The sequence below is a fragment of the Erinaceus europaeus genome, chromosome 3, assembly GCF_950295315.1.
Source record: "Erinaceus europaeus chromosome 3, mEriEur2.1, whole genome shotgun sequence".
Taxonomy (NCBI): Eukaryota; Metazoa; Chordata; class Mammalia; order Eulipotyphla; family Erinaceidae; genus Erinaceus; species Erinaceus europaeus.
Window position 1 is genome coordinate 89214239 of NC_080164.1, and position 23315 is coordinate 89237553.

General features: G+C 42.9%; 3 protein-coding genes across 9 annotated transcripts in view; 1 reads left to right on the forward strand and 2 right to left on the reverse strand.

Annotated features, from left to right (window-relative positions):
* ERLEC1 (endoplasmic reticulum lectin 1) overlaps window positions 1-6429 on the reverse strand; it is a 48694-nt gene extending 42265 nt beyond the window's left edge. For 3 of the 4 annotated variants that reach the window (XM_060187652.1, XM_060187653.1, XM_060187651.1), the window contains exon 1: window positions 6113-6429. In XM_060187652.1, coding sequence (XP_060043635.1) covers window positions 6113-6274 — 162 coding nt within the window. In that variant the 5' untranslated portion in view covers window positions 6275-6429. The remainder of the gene's footprint in view (window positions 1-6112) is intronic. The other variant, XM_060187650.1, reaches the window with a different exon arrangement.
* A 68-nt stretch (window positions 6430-6497) lies between these two features.
* Window positions 6498-23315, forward strand: part of ASB3 (ankyrin repeat and SOCS box containing 3) — a 113638-nt gene continuing 96820 nt past the window's right edge. Inside the window, exon 1 of one of the 4 annotated variants that reach the window (XM_060187656.1) lies at window positions 6498-6679. The gene's annotated coding sequence lies outside the window, so the exon portion shown is untranslated. Of the gene's footprint in view, window positions 6684-7661; window positions 7851-23315 lie in introns of those variants that run through there. The other 3 variants (XM_007527947.3, XM_060187657.1, XM_060187655.1) reach the window with 3 other exon arrangements.
* Window positions 10887-22286, reverse strand: CHAC2 (ChaC glutathione specific gamma-glutamylcyclotransferase 2). The gene is made up of 3 exons (XM_007527948.3): window positions 22076-22286; window positions 15660-15695; window positions 10887-12600 (listed from the first exon to the last, which is right to left on the reverse strand). Exons 1-3 carry the CDS (start codon window positions 22208-22210, stop codon window positions 12217-12219), a joined length of 555 nt encoding a protein of 184 aa, XP_007528010.1. The 5' UTR covers window positions 22211-22286; the 3' UTR covers window positions 10887-12216.

Sequence of the window (23315 nt, forward strand, 5' to 3'; positions counted from 1 at the left end):
TTTTTAATTAATTAATTTTTGGATAGAGACAGAAAAGACAGAGAGACGACATTACCAAAGCTTCCTTCAGTGTGGTGGGACTGGGCTCAAACCTGGGCAAAGCAGCATACTATCCAAGTGAACTATTTTGCCAGTCCTGATAAGAACTTTTATTTATTTCATATGAAATATGAGAGTTTTATGGGAGAGAAGGAGAGGGAGAGAGAGAGAAGTCAGAATACCGCTTAGGTACACAAGACACTGGGACTTGAATTTGGAGTCTCAGGTATAGAAACCCCATGATTTAACAAGTGAGTCAATTCCCTGGCTTCACCTCATGATAAGAAAAAAACAAATGAGGGGGTCAGGCAGTAGCGCAGCGGGTTAAGCACATGTGGCACAAAGAGCAAGGACCGGCATAAGGATCCTTGTTTAAGCCCCCAGCTCCCCACCTGAAGGGGAGTTGCTTCACAAGCGGTGAAGCAGGTCTACAGGTGTCTTTCTCTCCCCCTCTCTGTCTTCCCCTCCTCTCTTAATTTCTCTCTGTCCTATCCAACAACAACGAGAACAACAATAGTAACAACACCACCGATAAACAAGGAAGGGCAACAAAAGGGAAAAAATGGCCTCCAGGAACAGTGGATTCGTAGTGCAGGCACCAAGCCCCAGCAATAACCCTGGGGCAAAAGAAAAAAACAAATGAATAATAATTAAAAAGATGCCTTTATTTTTGGTAAAGAGAAGCCAGAACATTAATCTGGCACTTGCAATACAGAGACTTAAACTCAGGACCTCCTCAACACTTTGCCAACTGCATCAGCTCCTGGGCTGCTCATAAAAATTTTAAGATTGGGGCCAGGCAGTGATGCATCTGGTTAGTGCACATGTTACAATGCACAAGGACCTGGGTTTGAGCACCCGGTTCCCACCTGTGGGGGGAAAGCTTTGCGAGTGGTGAAGCATTGCTGCATGTGTCTCTCTGTCTCTCCCTCTATCTCCCTTTTCCCTCTTGATTTCTGGCTGTCTCTATCCAATAAGTAAATAAAGATAATAAAAATGTAAAAAAAGAGTTAATACCTCTACAAAAAAAATAAAAATTTTAAGATTTAGAGGAGCCGGGTGGTAGAACACCTGTAATAGTGCAGAAGGACCTGGGTTCAAGCCCCCAGTCCCCACCTGCAGGGGGTCACTTCACAAGCAGTGAAGCAGGTCTGCAGGTATCTATCTTTCCCTCCCCCTCTATTTCCCCCTCCTCTTTCAATTTCTCTGTCCTATCCAACAATAGCAACAACAATGGAAAAAAGATGGCCCCCAGGAGCAGTGGCTTCATAGTACAGGTACTGAGCTCTAGGGATAACCCTGGAGGCAAAAAAAAAAAAAAAAACCCATATTTTTGTAAAAATTGATTTTTATTTTTTAAAATTTATTATTATTATTTTTACCAGAGCATGGCACAGCTCTGGCTTATGGTGGTACTGGGGATTGAGCCTGGAACTTTGGAGCCTCAGGCATGAGAGTCTCTTTGCATAACCTTTATGCTATCTATCCCCGCCTGAAATTGATTTTTATTTTAAAATCACTATGACTTGTTTTATTTACCCTTTCAAATGATTTTATTGGGGGAAATAAGTTTATAGTTCAGTTGTTGACATATGAGTCCAATTCTTATCTCCCCATCAGTCCTACCATCTACCTAATTCTTTCACCACCCTGTCTTCAACACCACCTCCATTTCCCCCCTCACAACCCCCCCCCAATCTTTTGTTTTAGTGCAATACACCACACCCAATACAGGTTTCACCCTGTGTTGGTGTTTTCTCTTTCATTCCTTGTTTCTTAAGTTCCACCTATACAAATTCAGATCTAAAACTAATAAACTAATAAACTAATAAAACGGCCTCTTCCCGTTTCAGATGGTAGAGAGGTCCTTATCCTTGTTAACACAGCTAACAGGCATAAACCCTACCATCTGATCTACAAAAAGAAAAGGGGCCTGCTTGTACTACATCTGGTTCAGGATGTGTTGCAATGCACTAGGAACCAGGTTTCCGTGGTCCCCAACTGCAGGGGAAAACTGGCGCACCTGGTTAAGCACACACATTGCAATGCACAAGGACCCAGGTTCAAGCCCCTGGCTCCATCTGCAGGGGGCAGCTTCATGAATGGTCAAACAGGACTGCGGGTATCTCTCTCTTTATGCTGCCCTTGTTTATCATTGTTGTTATTATTGTTATTGTTGCTGTCCTTGGATAGGAACAGAGAGAAATGGAGAGAGGGCAAGAAGACTGAGGGGGAGAGAAAGATAAACATCTGCAGACCTGCTTCACCCCCATGAGGCCACCTCCCTGGTGGGGAGCCGGGGGCTCAAACTAGTATCCCTAAACCCTAAGCCAGTCCGTGCACTTTGCGCCATTTGCACTTAATCCACTGCACTACTTGCTCAGCACCTCCCCCCAGTGTCTATCTCCCTCTCCCTCTCAATTTCTCCCTGTCTCTATCAAAGAAATACAAAAATATATAAAGAAAATAAAACTAATAGATATGTAAAAAGCTGGCACACTACACTAGTACCATTTTCCAGAAAATTCTAGTACCAGTAAAAAAACTGAGGTGTTTGGTAGCTAGTTTCAGTCATTTATGTATGGATCACTGTTTTCAAGGTCATATATCAGTGTGCTGTTTTCTTTTTCTTGACCATCAAGATTTTGGGATGCAGTCATTAAAGTGGCTGGACTGAAAGCATGAAGTCCTAACTTTGGTGTCCAGCATCACATATGTCCTTTCTCATTCATACAAAAATAAAATAAAATTTTTGGGGGAAGGGTGCCAGGGAGTAACCCCAGGGTCTCATTATGTGCAGGGCATGTTCTCTACCACTGACATACTCAGCATATTTTAAGTTAAAAAGCAAAACAAAAAGCGCAGGCACAAGAGTAATACAAGGTTTAATGATGTGGTCTGGGAGATGGCGTAGTGAATGATAAAGCTTTGGACTCTCAAGCATGAGGTCCTTAGTTCGATCCTCGGTAGCACATGTGCCGGAGTGATGTCTGGCTCTTTCTCCTCCTATCTTTCTCATAAATAAATAAATTAATAAAAAGGTTTAATGACCACATTTTTTTTTTTTGCCTCCAGGGTTACTGCTGGGGCTTGGTGCCTGCACCAGGAATCCACTGCTCCTGGATGTCATTTTTCCCCCCTTTTGTTGCCCTTGTTGTTTTATTTTTGTTGTGGTTATTATTGTTATTGATGTCATTGTTGTTGGATAGGACAGAGAGAAATTGGAGAAAGGAGGGGAAGGCAGAGACGGAGAGAGAAAGATAGACACCTGCAGACCTGCTTCATTGCTTGTGAAGCGACTGCCCAGCTGGTGGGGAGCCGGGGACTCAAACTCGGATCCTTGTGCTGGTCCTCACGCTTTGCGCCATGTGCACTTAACCCGCTGCGCTACTGCCCGACAAGCATGACCACATTCTTTACACAGCTGTCATGCCCTCCACAATTAATTGTGCTCTTAAAAAAAAAATAGCAGAGATTGGACTAATCATTTCTCACTCTAAGCCAAGTATCTGATTTACAGCAAAACTTTAATGTGATTTTTAAAATTTACTTATGCAGGATCAAGATGGAAACTGAGAGGGAACAGGGAGGGAGATAGAGAGACAGAGAGACTTGAGGGCCAGGTGATGGCACACATGGTTGAGGACATGTTACAATGTGCAAGGACCCAGGTTCGAGCCCCTTGTCCCCACCTACAGGGGAAAGTTTTATGAGTGGTGAAGCAGTGTTGCAGGTGCCTCTCCTTTCCCTCTCTATTTCCCCTTGCCCTCTTGATTGCTGGCTGTCTCCATCCAATAAACAAATAAGGATAATAAAAAAAGAAAAGAAAAGAGAGAGACACTTGTAACACTGTTTCACAGTTTATTAAGCTTTCCCCCTGCAGGTGAAGACTGGGGGCTGGAACCTGGACCTTTGTGCACTGTAATGTGTGCACTCAACCAGGTGCGCCACCACCCAGCCCCTTAAAGTACTTTTAGTATATCAATATTGGGGCCTCGTGGTAGCACACCCAACTGAGCACACATTATCATGCCCACAAGCCCAGTTCAAACCTCCATCCCCACCTGCAGGAGGGAAGCTTCATGAGTGATGAAGCAGTGCTGCAGGCTTCTCTTCCTCTCTCCTCTATCTCCCCTTTCCTTCTCAATTTCTCTGTCCCATCAGTAACAGACACACACACACCCATTCCTTGGAATGAACACAAAGATAAGCCTGCCCTGCCAGACAAATATTTACTTAGATAAGTTAAGAAACCAGTGAATACCAGAAAAGGAGAACTGAAAGCGGGGGGGGGGGGGGGGGGGTGTGGGGGGGGGTGGGGGGGGTGGGGGGGTGGTGGAGAAACAAACCAGGTGTGAAATGTTGACAAAACTCAATATTTGCACAGAAAGCTCTTGTAATGATGATATCTTTTACATCTGGTAAAACTTATTCTGACATAATGGTATTGCTAATCAAGGTTGAAATGAAACAGTGACACAGCAATGTAATAATTTCCCAAGTTGAAAGACTGCAGGTAGTTGACATACTAGATAAAAAAAGTTTACTGGTCCGGGAGGTGGCGCAATGATAAAGCTTGGGACTGGCAAGCATGAGGACCCAAGTTCAATCCCTGGCAGCACATGTGCCAGTGATGTCTGCTTCTTTCTCTCTCTCCTCCTGTCTTTCTCATAAATAAATAAAATCTTAAAAAAAAAGTTTACATTTTCTAGAACCTCAATGTGAAATAGATGAACTCATGACTACTAAACATTATGTCCCACATGGACAAAGTTTCTATTGGCCTGCAGTGGGTAAGAAGACATTTCAGTAGTCTATTCCTTCAAAGCTGAAGGGCTGTGAATTTTCATTACTGAGAGATCATAGAAAATAGGCTCTTGGGCCAGGTGGTGGTATACCGGATTGAGGGCACGTTACAATGCTCACGGATGTGGGTTTGAGCCCCCGTTCTGACCTTCCCGGGGAAGCTTCATGAGTGGTGAAGCAGCGATGCAGGTGTCTCCCTCTCTTTCTCCCCTTAGCCTCTCGATTTCTGGCTATCTCGATTCAGCAAATAAAGACAATTAAAAAAAATTACAAGGGGGACGGGCGGTAGCACAGCGGGTTAAGGGCAGGTGGCACAAAGCACAAGGACCCACGGGTGTTAAGATCCCGGTTCAAACCCCCGGCTCCCCAACTGCAGGGGAGTCGCTTACAGATGGTAAAGCAGGTCTGCAGGTGTCTTTTTCTCCCTCTCCACTTCTCTCTGTCCTATCCAACAACGACGGCAGCAATAACAACAGTAATGATAAACGAGGGCAACAAAAGGGAAAAAATAGCCTCCAGGAGCAGTGGATTCGTTGTGCAAGCACTGAACCCCAGCGAGAACACTGGAGGCAAAAAAAAAAAAGAAAGGAACTAGGGTTCAACCACGCATAACAGGTTCAAAGTTTTGCTCTTTGAAAATAAAATTGGTCCCTACTCCCAGAGAAGGAGAAATGATAAGGGGAAGATAACCAGAGGGCTCTGAACCCCAATTCTATCAGGACGCAGAGAAAGAAGAGGAAAAAAAAAAGGACTTTCAGAAGAAGCAATAGGTGTAGATGTGACTTGGAAAAGAAGGATCATAGGAAAAAAAAAAAGGGCAAAATATATAATTATAGATAGTTATAGGAAATAATAATCATCCCACATCTGTGACCTTGGGAGAACTGCTGCTGTATCTTCCAATGGAGGGAATGGAGACACAGAACTCTGGTGGTGGGAACGGTGTGGAATTATACCCCTGTTATCTTAAGAGTTTTTTTTTTTTTTGGTAAATCAATGATTAAACCACTAATTAAATTTTTTTTAAAAAAGGGGAGGGGGGAGAGCAGGTGTCTACAGAATCCAAATCCTTAGCAATGGAGCATTCTGTTCGCTCAGCACCTGCTGGAGGAATGAATGAATGAATGAATGTCATGGCCGCAGTTTGGGCTGGGGAAAAAGCCAAGCGCATGGAGAGGTGCGGGGGGGGGGTGGGTTGGAGGGAGCTAAGGTGTGGCATCAGTGCCAAGAGGAGGAGAGATGGCCGGGGGTTCGCGAGGGCACTGACCAGAGAGAACTCGGTGCCGGGCCAGTTGACGCGGAAAGGGACGTCATCGCTGAGCTGCGGGAGCGCCCGGCCGCCGCCCGACGCCCCCAGGAGGCCGCAAAGGACCAGTAACACCGGCCCACCGGGGCTCAGATTCTGCACGCCGCCGCCTCCTCCTTCCATCCTCCGCCGCCGAGCTCTCCAGCCGCCGCCACAGCCTCCTCTGCCCACAGAGGAGAGGAGGGGGGAGGAGGAGGAGGCGGCGGCCGGACTCCAAAAGCGTCCGGGAGCCGGGGACCCAACCGCCGCCACGTCTCCTTCCGGAGAGCCCGGCTCCACAGTCCCCGCCCCCTTAGCTCCTCCAGCCACAGCTTCCGGGGCAGGCAACATATCAACATCCGGGGTCACCGCTGTCCGCTTACGGAAGCCAGGAAGCCGGCGGGGCAGCTCGGGTCACCCGCAACCGCAGCGGCTCAGTGGAGAGGCTGGGCGTGGGCCGCCTCGAGCGAGAGAGAGAGGGCCCTGGACGGAGAGAGGAGACCTGACCGGCGACCAGCTCTCTCGGCGACGTGCCGGCCCTGGAGGGAGGTCGGTGAGTCCGGGAGGCGGCGGCAGATCCGGCCCGCCCCGTGCAGTTGTCCTGCGGGTGGGCGGGGGCCTGGGCGGCGCGGGAAGGGGAGCTGGTCTGGGAGCCTCCAGCTCTGCACTCTCCCAGTCTGTTTGCACGTCTCCTCTCCTTGCGCTTCCGCTGTGGGTTCCGGTCTTGCTGACCTGCGCGGGTGGTTGCCCCCGAGCCCGGGGAGCCCGTGTCCTGCACCCACACCAACACTGTGTGACTATTGTAGTGGAGATGCATCCTGTGAGGAGGAAGGGCGCTGCAATTCGGTCTCTACTGAGGCTTCCTCCTTCCTCCTGATCAGAGAGCGTTGCCTAGAATTTCACATTTAGTCATGACGAAAGTTTGCATTGCCGTCCCTGTTAAAAAAAAAAAAAGCTATTTTAATCATCAGTATAATGGAAATGAGAAACTATTTTGTGCCTGGAGAGGGAGAGAGGCTAGTGACTTGACTGCATCTGTTAAGACTTTCTGCACTTGCCCTCTAACCCTGAGTTGTTTTTGTTTTTAATTTAATTGATTTATTTGTTTATTTACTTATTATACTATTCACAGTAGCCAAAGAGTGGAAGCAGCCCAAATGCCCATCATTAGATGTTTGGCTAAATAAGTTATGGAATATATATTCCATGGAATACTCTGCAATTAAAAAAGATGGCACTATGTGTCCTTTGGGACAAAAATAGATTAAACTGGAGGATGGTTATGTTATTGGAATAAATAGATAAAAGACAACTACCAGATAGTGTCACTCATGTGGAATCTAGAGAACACACACAGGTTCTTGCAAAAAAAAAAAAAAAAAAGCCTAACACCCCAGAAGTAAATAAGCTGTTTCTAGACTTTTTAAAAATTTATTTCCCCTTTTGTTGCCCTTGTTTTATTGTTGTAGTTACCATTGTTGTTATTGATGTCGTCATTGTTGGATAGGACAGAGAGAAATGGAGAGAGGAGGGGAAGACAGAGAGGGGGAGAGAAAGACACCTGCAGATCTACTTCACTACCTGTGAAGCGACTCCCTGCCACGTGCGCTTAAACTGCTGCGCTTAACCTGCTGCACGACCGCCCGACTCCGTTCTACACTTTTGATAATTAAAGTCCCCTGCCTCCGAAGTCCTGGAGGGTTATCTTTATCTTTGGGAGGTGGGTGGATGGAGAAACAACTTTGGTGGTGGGTGTGATATGGAACTATACACTCTCCTCTTACAATCTTATAACCCATTATTAATCTCTCTGTATTTTGTAATGTAAGTGGTAGAAGAGTTACTTTGGGAAATAAATGCTTTGGGATTTAGATTTGTAAAATTAAAGTCTAGATCTCTGAATTGATCTATATAGTTCTGAGTTAGCATGTCATCTTGGCTAGGCATATAGGCATACTTTTGTGGAAAATATTAATACATGTCAAAATTAACATGTTTATGCAATAGATACTATCTTATTATACATGTTAATTGATTTAAGCACAGATGAGTTTTTAAATATATTGTAGAGCTATCACTTACCATATGTAATTTTATGGTTGTTGCTATAGAAACAAGCTTGGAGGAGCTACTGTCATATGTAAAGTGTCTGTTCTATCTTTCTAAGATTTTTTTTGAAAGAAACTTAATTTTTTTTCCCCATTTGTTATATTTTATTATTTTTGTTATTGCTGTCATTGTTGGCTAGGACAGAGAGAAATTGAGAGGGGGGGAAGGCAGAGGGGGGAGAGAAAGACAGACACCTGCAAACCTGCTTTACCGCCAGTGAAGCGAACACCCTGCAGGTGGGGACCCGGGGGTGGGGGGCTCAAACCGGGATCCTGATGCCCTGATGCAGGTCCATGCCCTTTCCTCCATATGGGCTTAACCCATTGCGCCACTGCTTGGCTCTCCTAAGATTTTTATTATTATTACTATTTTTTAATTTATTTGTTATTGTATAGAGACAGAGATTGAGAGAGAAGGGGGAGATAGAGAGGAAGAGAGTCAGAGAGACACCTGCAGACTTGCTTCACCACCTGTGAAGCGACTCCCTTGCAGGTGGGGAGCCGGGGCTTGAACCGGGATCCTAACCAGTCCTTGCGCTTTGCAGCTACGTGCGTTTAACCCGCTGCGCTACTGCCCCTAAGATTTTTTATTTAAATGAATGTTAGTACCTTCCCTGTTGCACAAGGTAAATGAAATTATATATACATATATATACATGTATATATATGTATATATTGGTAATTTTTGAGGAAGATGTTAACAGAAAATCATGAGGGACCAGATGGTGATAAACTGGGTAGAACCCACGTCTCCATGTGCAGATTCAAGTCCCCAGACCCCACCTGCAAGAGTTGGAGCTTCACCAGTGAAGCAGTGCTGTGGGTCTCTATCTGTCCTTTTCTACCCACTTCCTTCCCAATTCCTCTGTCTCTATAAGAATAAAAAATTGGGAGTCAGGCGGTAGCGCAGTGGGTTAAGTGCAGGTGGCGCCAAGTGCAAGGCCCAGCGCAAGGACAGGCCTAAGGATCCCGGTTTGAGCCCCCGGCTCCCCACCTGCAAGGGGGTTGCCTCACAAGCGGTGAAGCAGGTCTGCAAGTGTCTTTCTCTCCCCTATCTTCCCCTCCTCTCTCCATTTCTGTCTGTCCTATCCAACAACAACAATAATAGCTACAACAATAAAACAACAAGGGCAACAAAAGGGAATGAGTAAATATTAAAAAAAAGAATAAAAGTTATAACAATGTTTTAAAAAGCCAGGAAATCATAAAGAGGACTACTGATCTTCCTAAACAGGACAGCCTTATTTATGTGACCATTTCTCTTAATTAATAATCATGCCTGGTTTTGAGGTGATTTTATGAAGCTCTATATTATATTTAACGTGATATTGAAATTAATGTTGATTTTTTTTTTTTAGAAATATTCCCTTTTGTTTCCCTTGTTTTTTTTATTGTAGTTATTACTGTTGTCATTGTTGTTGGATAGGACAGAGAGAAATGGAGAGAGGAGGGGAAGCCAGAGAGGGAGAGAAACATAGACACCTGCAGACCTGCTTCATTGCTTGTGAAGCGACTCCCCTGCAGGTGGGGAGCCGGGGCTCGAACCCGGATCTTTAACACTGGTTCTTGCGCTTGACGCCACCTGCGCTTAACCCGCTGTGCTACCGCCCGACTCCCAATGTTGAAAGATTTTAAGAGGGCCAAGAAATGGCTCAGTGGGCAGAGTGCATGGCTCGCTGTGCACAAGACCCAGGATTTGATCCCCAACAGCACATGGGAACATGGTGGACAGCATCAGTAAAACTCCATGCATGGTGGAATAGTGCCTGAATATCTCTCCCTCTTTCAAAATACAGAATAAAAAGCTGGGATAGGGGAGTCAGGCAGTAGCGCTGCGGGTTAAGCGCACGTGGCGCGAAGAGCAAGGACCAGTATAAGGATCTGGGTTTAAGCCCCGACTCCCCACCTGTAGGTGAGTTGCTTCACAGGCTGTGAAGCTGGTCTGCAGGTGTTTCTTTCCCCCTCTCTGTCTTCCCCTCCTTTCTACATTTCTCTCAGTCCTAAGAACAATGACATCAATAACAACAATAATAACCTCAACAATAATAAAAAACAAGGGCAACAAAACGGGAAATTAAAAAAAAAAAAACTGGGTTAGGGAAGCCTCAGCATTATCCTGAATGCACAACAGACCCTTAGTTTATTTCCTGCATGACATTTAGAAAATGATTTTAGAAGGACCACATCCTACTGAGAAAGAAATCGAATTAGAAAACAAACAAAACTTCTAAGTATGAATCCAGTCTTTTTTTTTTTTTTTGCCTCCAGGGTTATCGCCGAGGCTCTTGCTGGCACTACAAATCCACTGCTTTTGGTGGCTATTTTTTCCATTTTATTGGATAGGACAGAGAAAAATTGGGGGGAGGGGAGATAGAGACCTGCAGACCTGTTTCATTGTGAAGCATCACCCCTGTAATTGGGAAGCTGGGGGCTCAAACTCTGATCCTTGCACAGGTCCTTGTGCTTAGTACTATAGGCAGTCAACCAGGTGCACCACTGCCTGGCCCCCTCAATCCCGCCAAATTCTACATGTATAATATGGTACTTGTATTTCTTAGATGAGAGGCATACTGAATATTATTATATACTTCTGCTTAGAAATAATGAAAAAAAAAAACAGCAGCAGCAAACGATCAGATAATGACACCTAAAAATTAAAATCCTAAAGGACATTTAAAGTAGCAAACTTTCTTTTGTCATAGTAGAAGGTCCATCTTTTAATTTCTTCATTTTTTTTTTTTTTTTTAACCACTGGGGCTTGGTGCCAGCACCACTCCATTCTTCCTGGTTGCCTTTTTTTTTTTTTCTTTTTTGATAGAGGATGAGAGACAGGTGGAAACAGACATCTGTAGCACTGCTCCACTGCTTATGAAGTTTCACTGTGCCAGTGGGTTTCGGGGCTTGAATCTGTGCACGTGGTAACTCTTAATATGTCCACTGACCTGGTCCCAGTATCAGGAAACCCATCTTTATTAAAGTTTTGGCACATGACTAATACAAAGTGAATCAAAAGCTACATAGTGAACCCAGTTTGTATAATATAATTGTTTTGTTCTTGTAGCTTAACAGCATTTTTACATGTAGTAAAATACATCTATTAATACAAAGAGATGCAATACAGTATAACTCCAAGGAAGTTTTTATATTAACAATGCCATATTATTTGCCATAATCTTGAAAGGATCTCATTTAATACCTTAACAAGGGAACTCAACAATTAAGGTTGAAATCATTTTATTTATTTTCCCTTTTGTTGCTCTTGTTGTTGTAGTTATTGTTATTGATGTCATCGTTGTTAGGACAGAGAGAAATGGAGAGAGGAGGGGAAGCCAAAGGGGGAGAGAAAGACACCTGCAGACCTGCTTCACTGCTTGTGAAGTGACTCTCCTGAAGGTGGGGGATCGGAGCTCGAACTGGGATCCTTAAGCTGGTCCTTGCACTTTGCGCCACGTGCGCATAACCTGCTGCGCTACTGCCAGACTCACAAGGTTGAAATTTTGACTGTTTACTAATTGTACATTATTTTAAGCAGTATCTTAAACAATGGTTACAGAATTGTCTTATACAAATATATTTAAAGTGCAACCTTTTATTTTTTGGACTTTAGGTTTACTTCTCTGTAACTTTAAAATAGAATGTAATATGAAATGAATTATAGTTCTACTCTGATAAAAACAAGCTCTGAATTGAGTCCTTCACTTTCAAGAACTGTTTTCATAAGCAAGTATTCACTACCATATATTTAAGAAATCATTATATTAAAAGTTGAATTTTTCTTTAACTAGACCCCTATTTTTTTTTTTAATTTGTTTTGGGACACTCACAGTTGAACTATAAATTCTGACATCTTGACTACAACATTAAAAATAAATAAGATTCTAAAGTAAAAGCTTTCCAAATCCTTCTGCCATCAGGGAGTGAAGCTATCCTAAAGGCTAAGTAAGGTCTGCTCATTTGGAAAAGTCAGTGATCGCGTCTTTATATACAGTTGAGGTTTTGTTTTCCTTCCAAACGTTCCTTTACTAATTTTTCCAATGAAAAAAGATGCTCATCTGCATCTTCTGGCACCAGGTTTCTAATAGAATTTGCTAGTTCGAAAAGGTATTCGGTATTTCTTCCGCTTGGACCAGCTGCATTAAAAATCTGTTCAGCAATGTCTTCCAGAGGTGCAGGACCAAGATAGTTAGGATTGTCACATGTTCCGATGTAGAGCAACACGCTAAAGGGTTTTGTTGTGGGATCTTTTGGGTAGAAAATGACCGTGGTGGTCATGTAGCCTCCCTTCTCTCGGAAGTCAAGGTATGCCTTCACTTCTTCTTCCTTTCCTACTGGTAGTCTGTAGGCCACACCCCAAACGCACCCCTGTGAAAAGTGAAAAGAATGTTTTATTTCCTATGCTAAAGTAGGTTGGACATTTGTTGTGATCTAGGAAAATAGCCTTTATTCTTAGAAAATAGTCTGTATTCTTAGAAATCAGTGCAGTTATGCTCTACGTAGTATGCTGGAGAGGCACATACTAAACAATAAGGGTTAGCATTTATTTTATTTTATTATTATTATTTTTTTAACCATAGCACTGCTCAGCTCTGGCTTATGGCAGTGTGGGGGACTGTACTTGGGACTTGAGAGCCTCAGGCATGAAAGTCTCTTTGCATAACCATTATGCAAACTCCCACCCAAGGGTTAGCATTTACTCTGAATAGATTTTGGATAACTTCCCTGTAATCATAAACACACCAGCAGATTTACTTTCATATAATCCTTAAATCTTAGCTTGTACTTTGTAGGAATAGTGAAAAATAACAGATCTTCAAATGAAAAAATATGGTTCTAAAACTTTAAATCTCTTTAATGGAGTGTTGCCGCTACCCAGGAGCCTATCTCTAGGGCCTTCTGGTCCTAAGTGTTGGGGTGGTAGCTGGAGGGACTGTGATAACCCAGTCTTCTTGGGCTAGGCCTGAGCATCACTTATCATTTTACATGTTTGGGTAGATGTTCCCTTGTCTGAACAGAGGGCTCTGTATTTTACCTGCTCTGTAATGAAATAAGTAACAAGGCTATAGCATGTTCTCCCCCCACCCCAACCCCGAATTGGCAACCTTTTTTTGTTAAGAGAGCTTGTGAACATAGTTCTGGTAGCAACTATGTCATTTAGCAAAAAGAATTTAAGTTGAGATGTTTTTTAGAAAACTTTATTTACTTAATCTGACAGGACAAAGAGAATCTGAGACTGAAGGGGGATAGAGAGACAGTGGGACACCTGTAGCTCTGTTTCACTGCTTGTAAACATTTCCCTCTACAGGTGGGGACCAAGGGCCTGAACCCAGGTCCTTTTGCATGGTAATGTACACTTAAAGATGTATGTCACCGCCTGGCCCCCTAAACTGAGGTTTTTTTTTTTTTTTTTTGCCTCCAGGGTTATTGCTGGGGCTCTGTGCCTGCACTTCGAATCCACTGCTCCTGGAGGCCTTTTTATTTTTTTAATTTTCTTTATAATTTTATTTATTTATTTATTGGATAGAAACAGCCAGAAATTGAGAGGGAAGGGGGTGATAGAGTGGGAAGGAGACAAGAGAGACACCTGCAGCCCAGACTCACCACTTGTGAAGCTTTCCCCCTGCAGGTGGGGTCTGGGGGCTCGAACCTGGGCCCTGCGCATTGTAACATGCGTTCAACCAGGTGTGCCACTACCTGGCCCCTGGAGGCTATTTTTTTCCCTCCTTTTGTTGCCCTTGTTGTTTATCATTATTGTGGTTTTTATTAGTTGTTATTGCTGTCATTGTTGGATAGGACAGAGAGAAATAGAAGAGGGGGAGAGAAAGAAGATAGATTACCTGCAGATCTGCTGCACTGCTTGTGAAGCGACCCCCCTGCAGGTGGGGAGCTGGGGGCTTGAACCAGTATTCTTGCACCTGTCCTTGTGCTTTGTGCCATGTGTGCTTAACCCGCCCGACCCCCAAGTTGAGATTTTTTTTTTTTTTAAAGTATTCATGTGATGCTGTCAAGATCTTAACAGTTTGTAATACGTTTTTCGAATTTCTTCCAACAACCTTTAATGATAATAATAATTAAACATTTGGGTTGCAAGGCATCTTCTTGAATTAACATTCTTTTTTTTTTTTAATAAATATTTATTTTATTCCCTTTTGTTGCCCTTGTTGTTTTATTGTTGTAGTTATTATTGTTGTTGTTGGATAGGACAGAGAGAAATGGAGAGAGGAGGGGAAGACAGAGAGGAGGAGAGAAAGATAGACACCTGCAGACCTGCTTCACCGCCTGTGAAGCGACTCCCCTGCAGGTGGGGAGCCGGGGTTCAAACCGGGATCCTTATGCCGGTCCTTGTGTTTTGCGCCACCTGCGCTTAACCCGCTGCGCTACAGCCCGACTCCCGAATTAACATTCTATAGGAACAGTTTGTGAACTGTTCAGCAAGGAGTTATAGTTATCAATTGGAAGCCTCTGTCTTTGTTTTGATTGTTCAGTAGTGCTGGGATCATGGTACCAACTGAAGTCACATTTTATTTATTTTGTCTCCAGGGTTATTGCTGGGGCTCGGTGGCTGCACTAAGAATCCACTGCTCCTGGAGGCCATTTTTCCCATTTTGTTGTTATTGTTGCTATTGTTGGATAGGACAGAGTGAAGTCAAGAGAGAAGGGGAAGACAGAGGGGGAGAGAAAGATAGACACCTGCAGACCCATTTCACTGCTTGTGAAGCGAGGCCCCTGCAGGTGGGGAGCCGGGGTTTGGAGGCAGTATCCTTGCACTTCATACTGTGTGCGCTTAACTGGGTGCACTACTGTCCAGTCCCCCATGATGGCATTTTCTAATTTATACCCTTATTACATGTTATTGTTAGCTGCCTCTGGGCATTAAAGTACTTCCCCCAAATTTTGACTTTACAATGTGAGAGCTGAATCTATACTCTAGTAAAATAATTGGAAATCTTACAGAAACAGGACTATCAGGTAAAAAGAAACTATCGCTAGTGCTCCAACCCTGCTGTGCCACTGGTGAAGTGGTACATAAGGAACGTAAGAATCTTGACTGGAATTTTTGCTGGAAACATTAGACTTTTAGCAAATAAGAGAGCTTTTAAGTATTTCACTTAATTTTGAGTGGCAGTCTGAGGGCTGGCTCTTTCAATGTCAAAGGAGACTGCAAAAATTCCCAGTCAACAGACTTATTAAAGAAAGATTATGCTATTTGGTCTTCTTGTTTACTTTGCATTCTGCATCCCAACTTTTCCCCTCGGACTTATTTCTTCACATAGGTGGAAAGAACTATAATGTATGTGAAGGAATTTTAGAGCTGTTAGAATTAAAGTTGTTTGTGGTGGCTGTTAATTTCATTCATTATGAAAACTGAGAAATATCTTAACACTTAATATTAAAGACCAAACAAGAAAAAAAGTATAGCATACCCCAGGATCTTCAACTAGAGTCACAACTCTTCCAGGCTGTTTTCAGAAAGTGGAAGGAAAAAAAAAAATTTTTTTTCTGAGTTAAAGTTCATTAAGTAATTGAACATTAGTCACTTACTGTAGATATGAAATACTTTTAATTCCTCTGCTTATGTTAGGCATGCATTTATTTAGAAAGCACTTATTTTTAATACATTTTACAGCGAATTAAATTAGAGAGTCTACCTTATCTAAATGGTCTCGGCTTTTCTAATTTTTCAATTTGTATGTGGTAGATATATTATCTTCACTTAAAATGGATATATTTAAAACCATGCTAGTGACTTATGTCTCATCTAAAATGGAAGGCAAAAGAAGAAGCAATTGTAAATAAAAGTTCTGGTCATTTTTGCTCCTTAGGGGAAAAGGAGGATTGTTGTCATGTTCTGTTTCTAGGGTGCTTCCCTAGAGAGAAGTGGTTCTCAAATTTTAGATCAAAATGACATGGAGAGCTTGATAAGTACATACTGTTAGACCACGTTGCCATAATTTCTGATTCTACAGGTACAGAGCTGTCTGAAAACTTTCACTAGAAAAATTCTTACATGGTGCCAAAGGTTAAGTCTCTCGTGCCACGTTAGGGTCATCAGTGAGAATGCTGTGTGTAAGCTATAATTCTGCGTACTTCTTTGCCCATTGCCTGACAGTGGTAAACCTGCATCATTGAAGTATTTGCATCACTTTTGTTGCACTTTGATTCTAGTCTTTGTATGTATGTTGTATAGATAATTAGTAATAATGAGACATAATGACTTTTCAGTTATGTGGTTGTTTAATAAAAATAACTATATTGGGGGCTGGGTGGTGGCCCACCTGGTTGTGTGCATACACACAGGTTCAAGGTCCTGGTCCCCACCCACAGGGGAGTTTCATGAGTGGTTAAACAGTGCTGCAGATGTGTCTCCCTACCTCTTCCTTTCCTCTGAATTTCTTTTTTCTTTTTTTAATATTTATTTACTTATTCCCTTTTGTTGCCCTTGTTTTTATTGATGTCATTGTTGGATAGGACAGAGAGAAATGGAGAGAGGAAGGGAAGACAGAGAGGGGGAGAGAAAGATAGAGACCTGCAGACATGCTTCACTGTTTGTGAAGCGACTCCCCTGTAGGTGGGGAGCCAGGGACTCAAACCGGGACCCTTATGCTGGTCCTTGATTTTTGTGCCATATGCGCTTAACCCGCTGTGCTATAGTGGGACTCCCCTTTCCTCTCAATTTCTACCTCTACCTAAAATAAATACATTAAAAATGTTTTTTGAAAGCTGTATTATTTGTTGTTGCTGCTTTTTAAACTTAAAACTTTTTTTATTTATAAAAAGGAAACACTGACAAAATCCATAGGATAAGGGGTACAACTCCACAAAATTCCCACCACCAGAACTCCATATCCCATCTTCTCCCCTGACAGCTTTCCTATTCTTTGTCCCTTTGGGAGTATGGACCTAGGGTCATTATGGGGTACAGAAGGTAGAAGGTCTGGCTTCTGTAATTGCTTTCCTCCCTGAACATGGGTGAACAGCTTTATTTTTAACCAGAGCATTGTTCAATTCTGATTTATGATGATGCCTGGGATTGAAACTGGGACCTTGGAGCCTCAGGCATGAAAGTCTTTTACTGGGAGTCAGGTGTTAGCACAGCGGGTTAAGCGCACATGGCGCAAAGCGCAACCACCGTCTGTAAGAATCCCGGTTCGAGCCCCCGGCTCCCCACCTGCAGGGGAGTCTCTTCACAGGCGGTGAAGCAGGTCTGCAGGTGTCTGTCTTTCTCTCCCCCTCTCTGTCTTCCCCTCCTCTCTCTATTTCTCTCTGTCCTGTTCAACAACGACGACATTAATAACTACAACAAGGGCAACACAAGGGAAAATAAATAAATACAAAAAATAAAAGATTTCATTTAAAAAAAAAAAAGAAAGTCTTTTACTATAACTATGCCATAACAGCACTATGCTATCACTCTGGCCCTTGAGTTATGTTTTGTTTTTTTTTCCCTCCAGGGTTATTGCTGGGGCTCGGTGCCTGCACTACAATCCACTGCTCCTGGAGGCTATTTTTCCCATTTTGTTGCCCTTGTTGTTGTGCTTGTTGTAGTTGTTATTGTTGTCATAGCTGTTGTTGTTGGATAGGACAGAGAGAAATGGAAAGAGGAGGGGAAGACAGAGGAAGAGAGAAAGATAGACAACTGCAGACCTGCTTCATCACTTGCGAAGCGACCTCCTGCAGGTGGGGAGCCGGGGGCTGGAACCGGGATCCTTACATTGGCCCTTGCACTTTGTACCATGTGCGCTTAACCCGCTGCGCTACAGCCCGACTCCCGAGTTAGGTCTTTTATTTCATTTTCTTATCAGTCTTATCATGCATTTTAATAACTGCATAACAATCTGTCATCTAGGAACTAAATTTAGACATTACTGTGTTGGATATTGGGTTTGTTCTAAAAGAGGTAATGAGGATGCACATATTGGTGGGGTCCTGTAGGTACTGCAGTTATTTCTCATGAGCACTCTCTCCCTTTTTCTTTCTCTCCCTTCCCTTCTCTCCCCTCCCTACCCATCCCTTCTTCCTTCAGCGCTGCTCATCTCTGGCTGATGATGGTGCTGGGGACTGAACCTGTGACTTTTGGTGCCTTATCCATGAAAGCTTTATTTGCATAACCATTAAGCTCGCTCTAATTCTGCTATATTATTTTCAGTCTAAAAGTGAATTAGGAGCTCTTCATTGAATACTTACTGTATGTTGTAAAGATAAAGCTCAATTCTTGCCTCTATGAGTTGATATAATCCTTTTGGAATACAAACTTAACATGTAAACACATAGAGAATGCTTAAGGGCTAAAATGCATGGTATTTACTAAATACAGCCAGAATTACAATTCTTAAGAAAATAAATTGGACAAAAGAGCACTATGACTTAGGATTCCTGAATGAGGACTTAGAGGGTACCACACCAGCTATGTGTCTGTGGCTTTAGCTGAGGGTTTCCTATGTAGAGAAGATGATTCAGAAAAAATAATGTACAGTTAGATTTGAGAAGCCAGAGTGGAGCTGGGTAGGGGGATGATGAGAAATAGTAAGCTACTGAAATTGGGGAGAACAGGAAGGAACAACTGTAGCACTTGAGAGTATTAGGGACTAGTGTGACAAAAGAAATGTGACAAGATCAGCTTGGCAACCTGGGAGGTGGTATAGTAGGTAGGACACAGGACTTGGACTTGCAAGTCTGTGGTCCCCGGTTCAGTCCCTGGTAGTGTATGTGCCAGTATGATGCTCTGGTTCTCTCTCTCTTACTCATTAAGAAATAAATCTTTTAAACTAAGATGATCAGTTTGGTAAAGTGTGTAGTATGCAAGTGAGTGTGTGTGTGTGGGGGGTAGATGCTGAGGAAGAAAGTGGTCCAGGTTATAGCTCAGCTCTCCCACCTTCCCTTGATTCCTCTCCCTTACACCCAACCCAGTCACCAATCTTTGGTGGCTCTGTCTTCTGTTTCTCTTCTGAACCTGGTTCCTTTTTGCCCTGAAATTGCTTCCTTAGGGATCTTACTGCCTGTGTCTAGTTTTGTTCAGTCTGTTCTCTACTCGGCTCCAAATGGATTTTTTCTAGGCAAAATTTTGAGCCACTCACTCCCATACTTTTGAGTTTTCAGGGTTGTAGCATTTTAGAGAATAAAATAAAATACTGTTTAACATAGCATCTATATCATTCTATTTGTTTGGATTTTTCTGTAGTCTTTTTTTTTTTTTTAAATACTAGGCTGGTGATCCATTACAATATAAATGTTAAATAAAATAATAAAAGTTGGGGAGTCAGGCGGTAGCACAGCGGGTTAAGCGCAGGTGGCGCAAAGCGCAAGGACCAGCGTAAGAACCAGGTTCGAGCTCTGGCTCCCCACCTGCAGGGGAGTCGCTTCACAAGTGAAGCAGGTCTGCAGTTGTCTATCTTTCTCTCCCCCTCTCTGTCTTCTCCTCTCTCCATTTCTCTCTATCCTATCCAACAACAAACAACATCAACAATGACAATAATGATAGCCACAGCGAGGCTACAACAACAAGGGCAACAAAAGGCGGAAAAAATGGTTTCTAGGAGCAGTGGATTCATGGTGCAGGCACCGAGCCCAGCAATAACTCTGGAGGAAAGAAAAAAAAAAAGAAAAAAAAAAGAAAATGCTTAGTACTTATATTTTCCTTTAGTTTGCAATGATGACTTCTGTAAATAAAATTAGGCTTGAACTATTAGCCAATATAGTCCTCCCTGCCTTATGTTTCAGTAAACTTACATAAAAGATTTTTATAGTTTCTTCTTCTTTTTTTTTTTTTTTTTCAAAGAATCATAGGCTTATTTTGCTTTCTTAACCTACAAATCCTGAAATGCTATGTAGCAAGCACATCAAACATTTTGGTTGGGACTATAGTAGTTAAATATATACTGTTAATAACCTTATTCATTCATTCATTCATTCATTCAGATTTAATACTTTGCCATTCAAATTAGAACCTGTGTTAGGGCTTTTCAGATGGCAATTTAAGTGTTTAAGTGTGCATGTCTGACATCTCAAAAATATTTTAAGTTAACTCTTTAAAATACTGTTTTTAAGACCTTATGACATTCTTGGAGACATGAAGTTTCTGTTGGTCTAGAAATGTCTTTGCGTACGACATCTGTACCTTAGAGTCAAATTTTTTTTTTAAAGATTTTATTTATTTATTCATGAGAAAGACAGGAAGAGAGAGAGAGAACCAGACATCACTCTGGTATATGTGCTGCCAGGGATTGAACTCAGGACCTCATGCTTGAGAATCCAATGCTTTATCCATTGCGCCACCTCCTGGACCACCAAATTCTTTTTTTAAAAAAAAATTTATTTATTTATTTATTTATTCCCTTTTGTTGTCCTTGTTTTATTGTTGTAGTTGTTGTTGTTGGATAGGATAGAGAAATGGAGAGAAGAGGGGAAGACAGAGGGGGAGAGAAAGGCAGACAACTGCAGACCTGCTTCACAGCCTGTGAAGTGACTCCCCTACAGGTGGGGAGACAGGGGCTCGAACCAGGATCCTTCTGCCAGTCCTTGCACTTTGTGCCACATGCGCTTAACCCGTTGAGCTACCGCCTGACTCCCAGAGCCAAATTCTTAATTCGTTTAACTCTAGTTGAAATATTGAATGGTGCCAACTCAGGTTCTTTCTATGATTTTAATCTTGTCTTTCATGTGCAGAAGCAAACTACTTTACAGCCTTTATCTCCTATTTTCGGTGACTAACCTAAATCCTTTTTTTTTTTTTTTTTTTTTTACTACATCTGACTTCTAGCACTTAAGAAAGCATTCTTGGACCAACATTAATTTATTTACAAAACAAAACAGCAATCGAATCCATGTGATTCTTAAAGTATGGTGAGGTGAGGCCCTTCATAAATCGCAAAACATTCTGGGTAAAAGTAAAAAAAAAAGTTAGGTTTACTAAAAACAAATGTTCAGGTCATCCAAATTGTTGAGCTACTAAAAACATAGCTTTCTATACAAATGGTTTTGGCTGATATGCTTAAGTAATGAGCTGATACTAACTGTACACATATTAAGAGGAATACCTTTGCATGGTTAAGGGAAAAAAGTATCAAAGAACTTGCACATTCATAATTTAATATTTTAGGAGAACTATGGAGAAACATTAACAAAATGCTGGATAAATTTTCCAGCAATGACCTTAGGTGCCATAAAATAAAAACCTTGAGCAGGGGTAGACAGCATAAAGGTTATGTAAACAGACTCTCATGTCTGAGTCCCAGGTTCAGTCCCCTGTACCACCATAAGCCAGAGCTGTGCAGTGTGCTCTGGTTGAAAAAAAAAAAAAAGAAAAAGGTAAAATAAAAACCTTTAGAAATATATGAAGTAACTCCCTCCCCCAGAAGTGACATGCACATTTAAACTCAAATCAGTGAAGAAGATCTGCCAGAATGTAGAAATGCCAACAAATTCCATTGCTGAATTTGCCAGCTGACTTTAGTATTTCAACTGTGTGGTAATGCAGCGATAGATCTTCCCGCTGTTTTTTTGTTTTTGTTTTTTCCTTTTACCCCCTTTTGGCAGAGGTTGCCAGGAGTTAGGGTGCCCTCCCCAGCACATCAGCTTTCTGCAAGCTTGTGCCCACACAGTTTCTTGTCTCAAACTAAGCAGGATCTTAAAGCAGCCTGGACCAGGTGTCCTTGGTGTGTGTGTTGGGGGGGGGGGGGAAGCAGGTGGCGGAAGGGGCTCTAATGTACCAGTAGTCCACCCACCCCACGTGTGCTTGTCACTGGGAGGTGCTGGGTAAGGCTTCCTGGAGCTGGACTGGAGGGGGGGGATAGCACTTTGGGACGGTAAATAGGGGAGGGGGGAAGCCTGGCTGGTGCCTCACCTTGCCTGGGACCCCGCGGTGGTCAGTGCTGCCCTGCCAGAATCGCCTGTTGTAGCCTGTGATGTATCCGACCAGCTTGTCCTGATAGGGGAAATCCACCTTCCAGATCAGGGACCCATAACCAAAAACCCACATCTCGCCGGGCTCTGTGATCTCTCAGGCTGCGGCCGCTTCCGTGCTGACTGGACTGCAGCCTCTGGGACCAGCAAGTAACCGGCTGCGCTGGCGCAGGCGCAGGATTGATGGCTGCCACGGCGCCTCCGCGAGACGCAGAGGACTCTGGGACTTGTAGTTTGAAGGGCACCTGTCTTCTCTAGCTCAGTGCCATTGGCTCCTCAGCTGTAACTCTAGCCTTCCTCAGATGCAAAGTGCAAATGACTGTAGTACCTAGACTGCTTCCTGGGATTTGGGATTTATAGCTCAGAGCAGTTGGCACTGTCTGCTTTTGGCGAACAGGATAGGGGAGGAAGAGAAAGAAAGCATAGAGGAAGTTCTGCTTTGGAACTAGATTTTTTGCCTATATGACATCGGCTGGAGAAAGCATTTTCCTAGATAAAGGAAAACCTGCCTTTCCAGCTTTCAAACAAAAGCAGAAAGTTTTTGACGGATGGTCTACTCCTGTAGTAAAAAACTATTTAACAGAACTTTCTTACATTTGTGTTACTCATCCTTAAAACGGCGGGCAACTCAGAAAAGAATAGGGGAAGGTTTTGGCTCATATGTTGACTTTGAAATTGATCTAGGGATCTTCCTGAACTTGTATAAAAGAATGTTAGGTCTGCAGTTATCTGGGGAGAAGTTGTATAATTTTCATAAGTTTCTCTAATGTATCAAGGAGCCCCCAAATTTGTTAGAGCTATTGCATCCAGATATTATTTAGGGAATTTACTTAAGCCGTGATGGCTGTTTCTGTGTATGAGAACACAGAACAAGTGATAATTACTCTTTAAAAATTTTTTTTTCAAATATTTATTTATTCCCTTTTGTTGCCCTTGTTGTTTCATTGTTGTAGTTATTATTGTTGCCGTCGTTGTTGGATAGGACAAAGAGAAATGGAGAGAGGAGGGGAGATGGGGGGGGGGGAGAGGAAGATAGACACCTGCAGACCTGCTTCACCACTTGTGAAGCGAGTCCTGCAGGTGGGGAGCCAGGGGCTCGAACATAACCCACTGCGCTACCGCCCGAATCTCATGAAAATTATTCTTTCTTGAGGATTGGTATCTCATGGTCTTTAGTTTTA

Excerpts from the sequence above, each read along its gene's own strand:
- CHAC2 (XM_007527948.3), bottom strand. The coding sequence starts at position 22,210 with ATGTGGGTTTTTGGTTATGGGTCCCTGATCTGGAAGGTGGATTTCCCC. Across the intron at positions 15,696-22,075 it reads ACCGCGGGGTCCCAGGCAAG|CCTGGAAGAGTTGTGACTCT; the intron begins GTGAGGCACCAG and ends TTCTGAAAACAG. Across the intron at positions 12,601-15,659 it reads CTCTAGTTGAAGATCCTGGG|GGGTGCGTTTGGGGTGTGGC; the intron begins GTATGCTATACT and ends CACTTTTCACAG.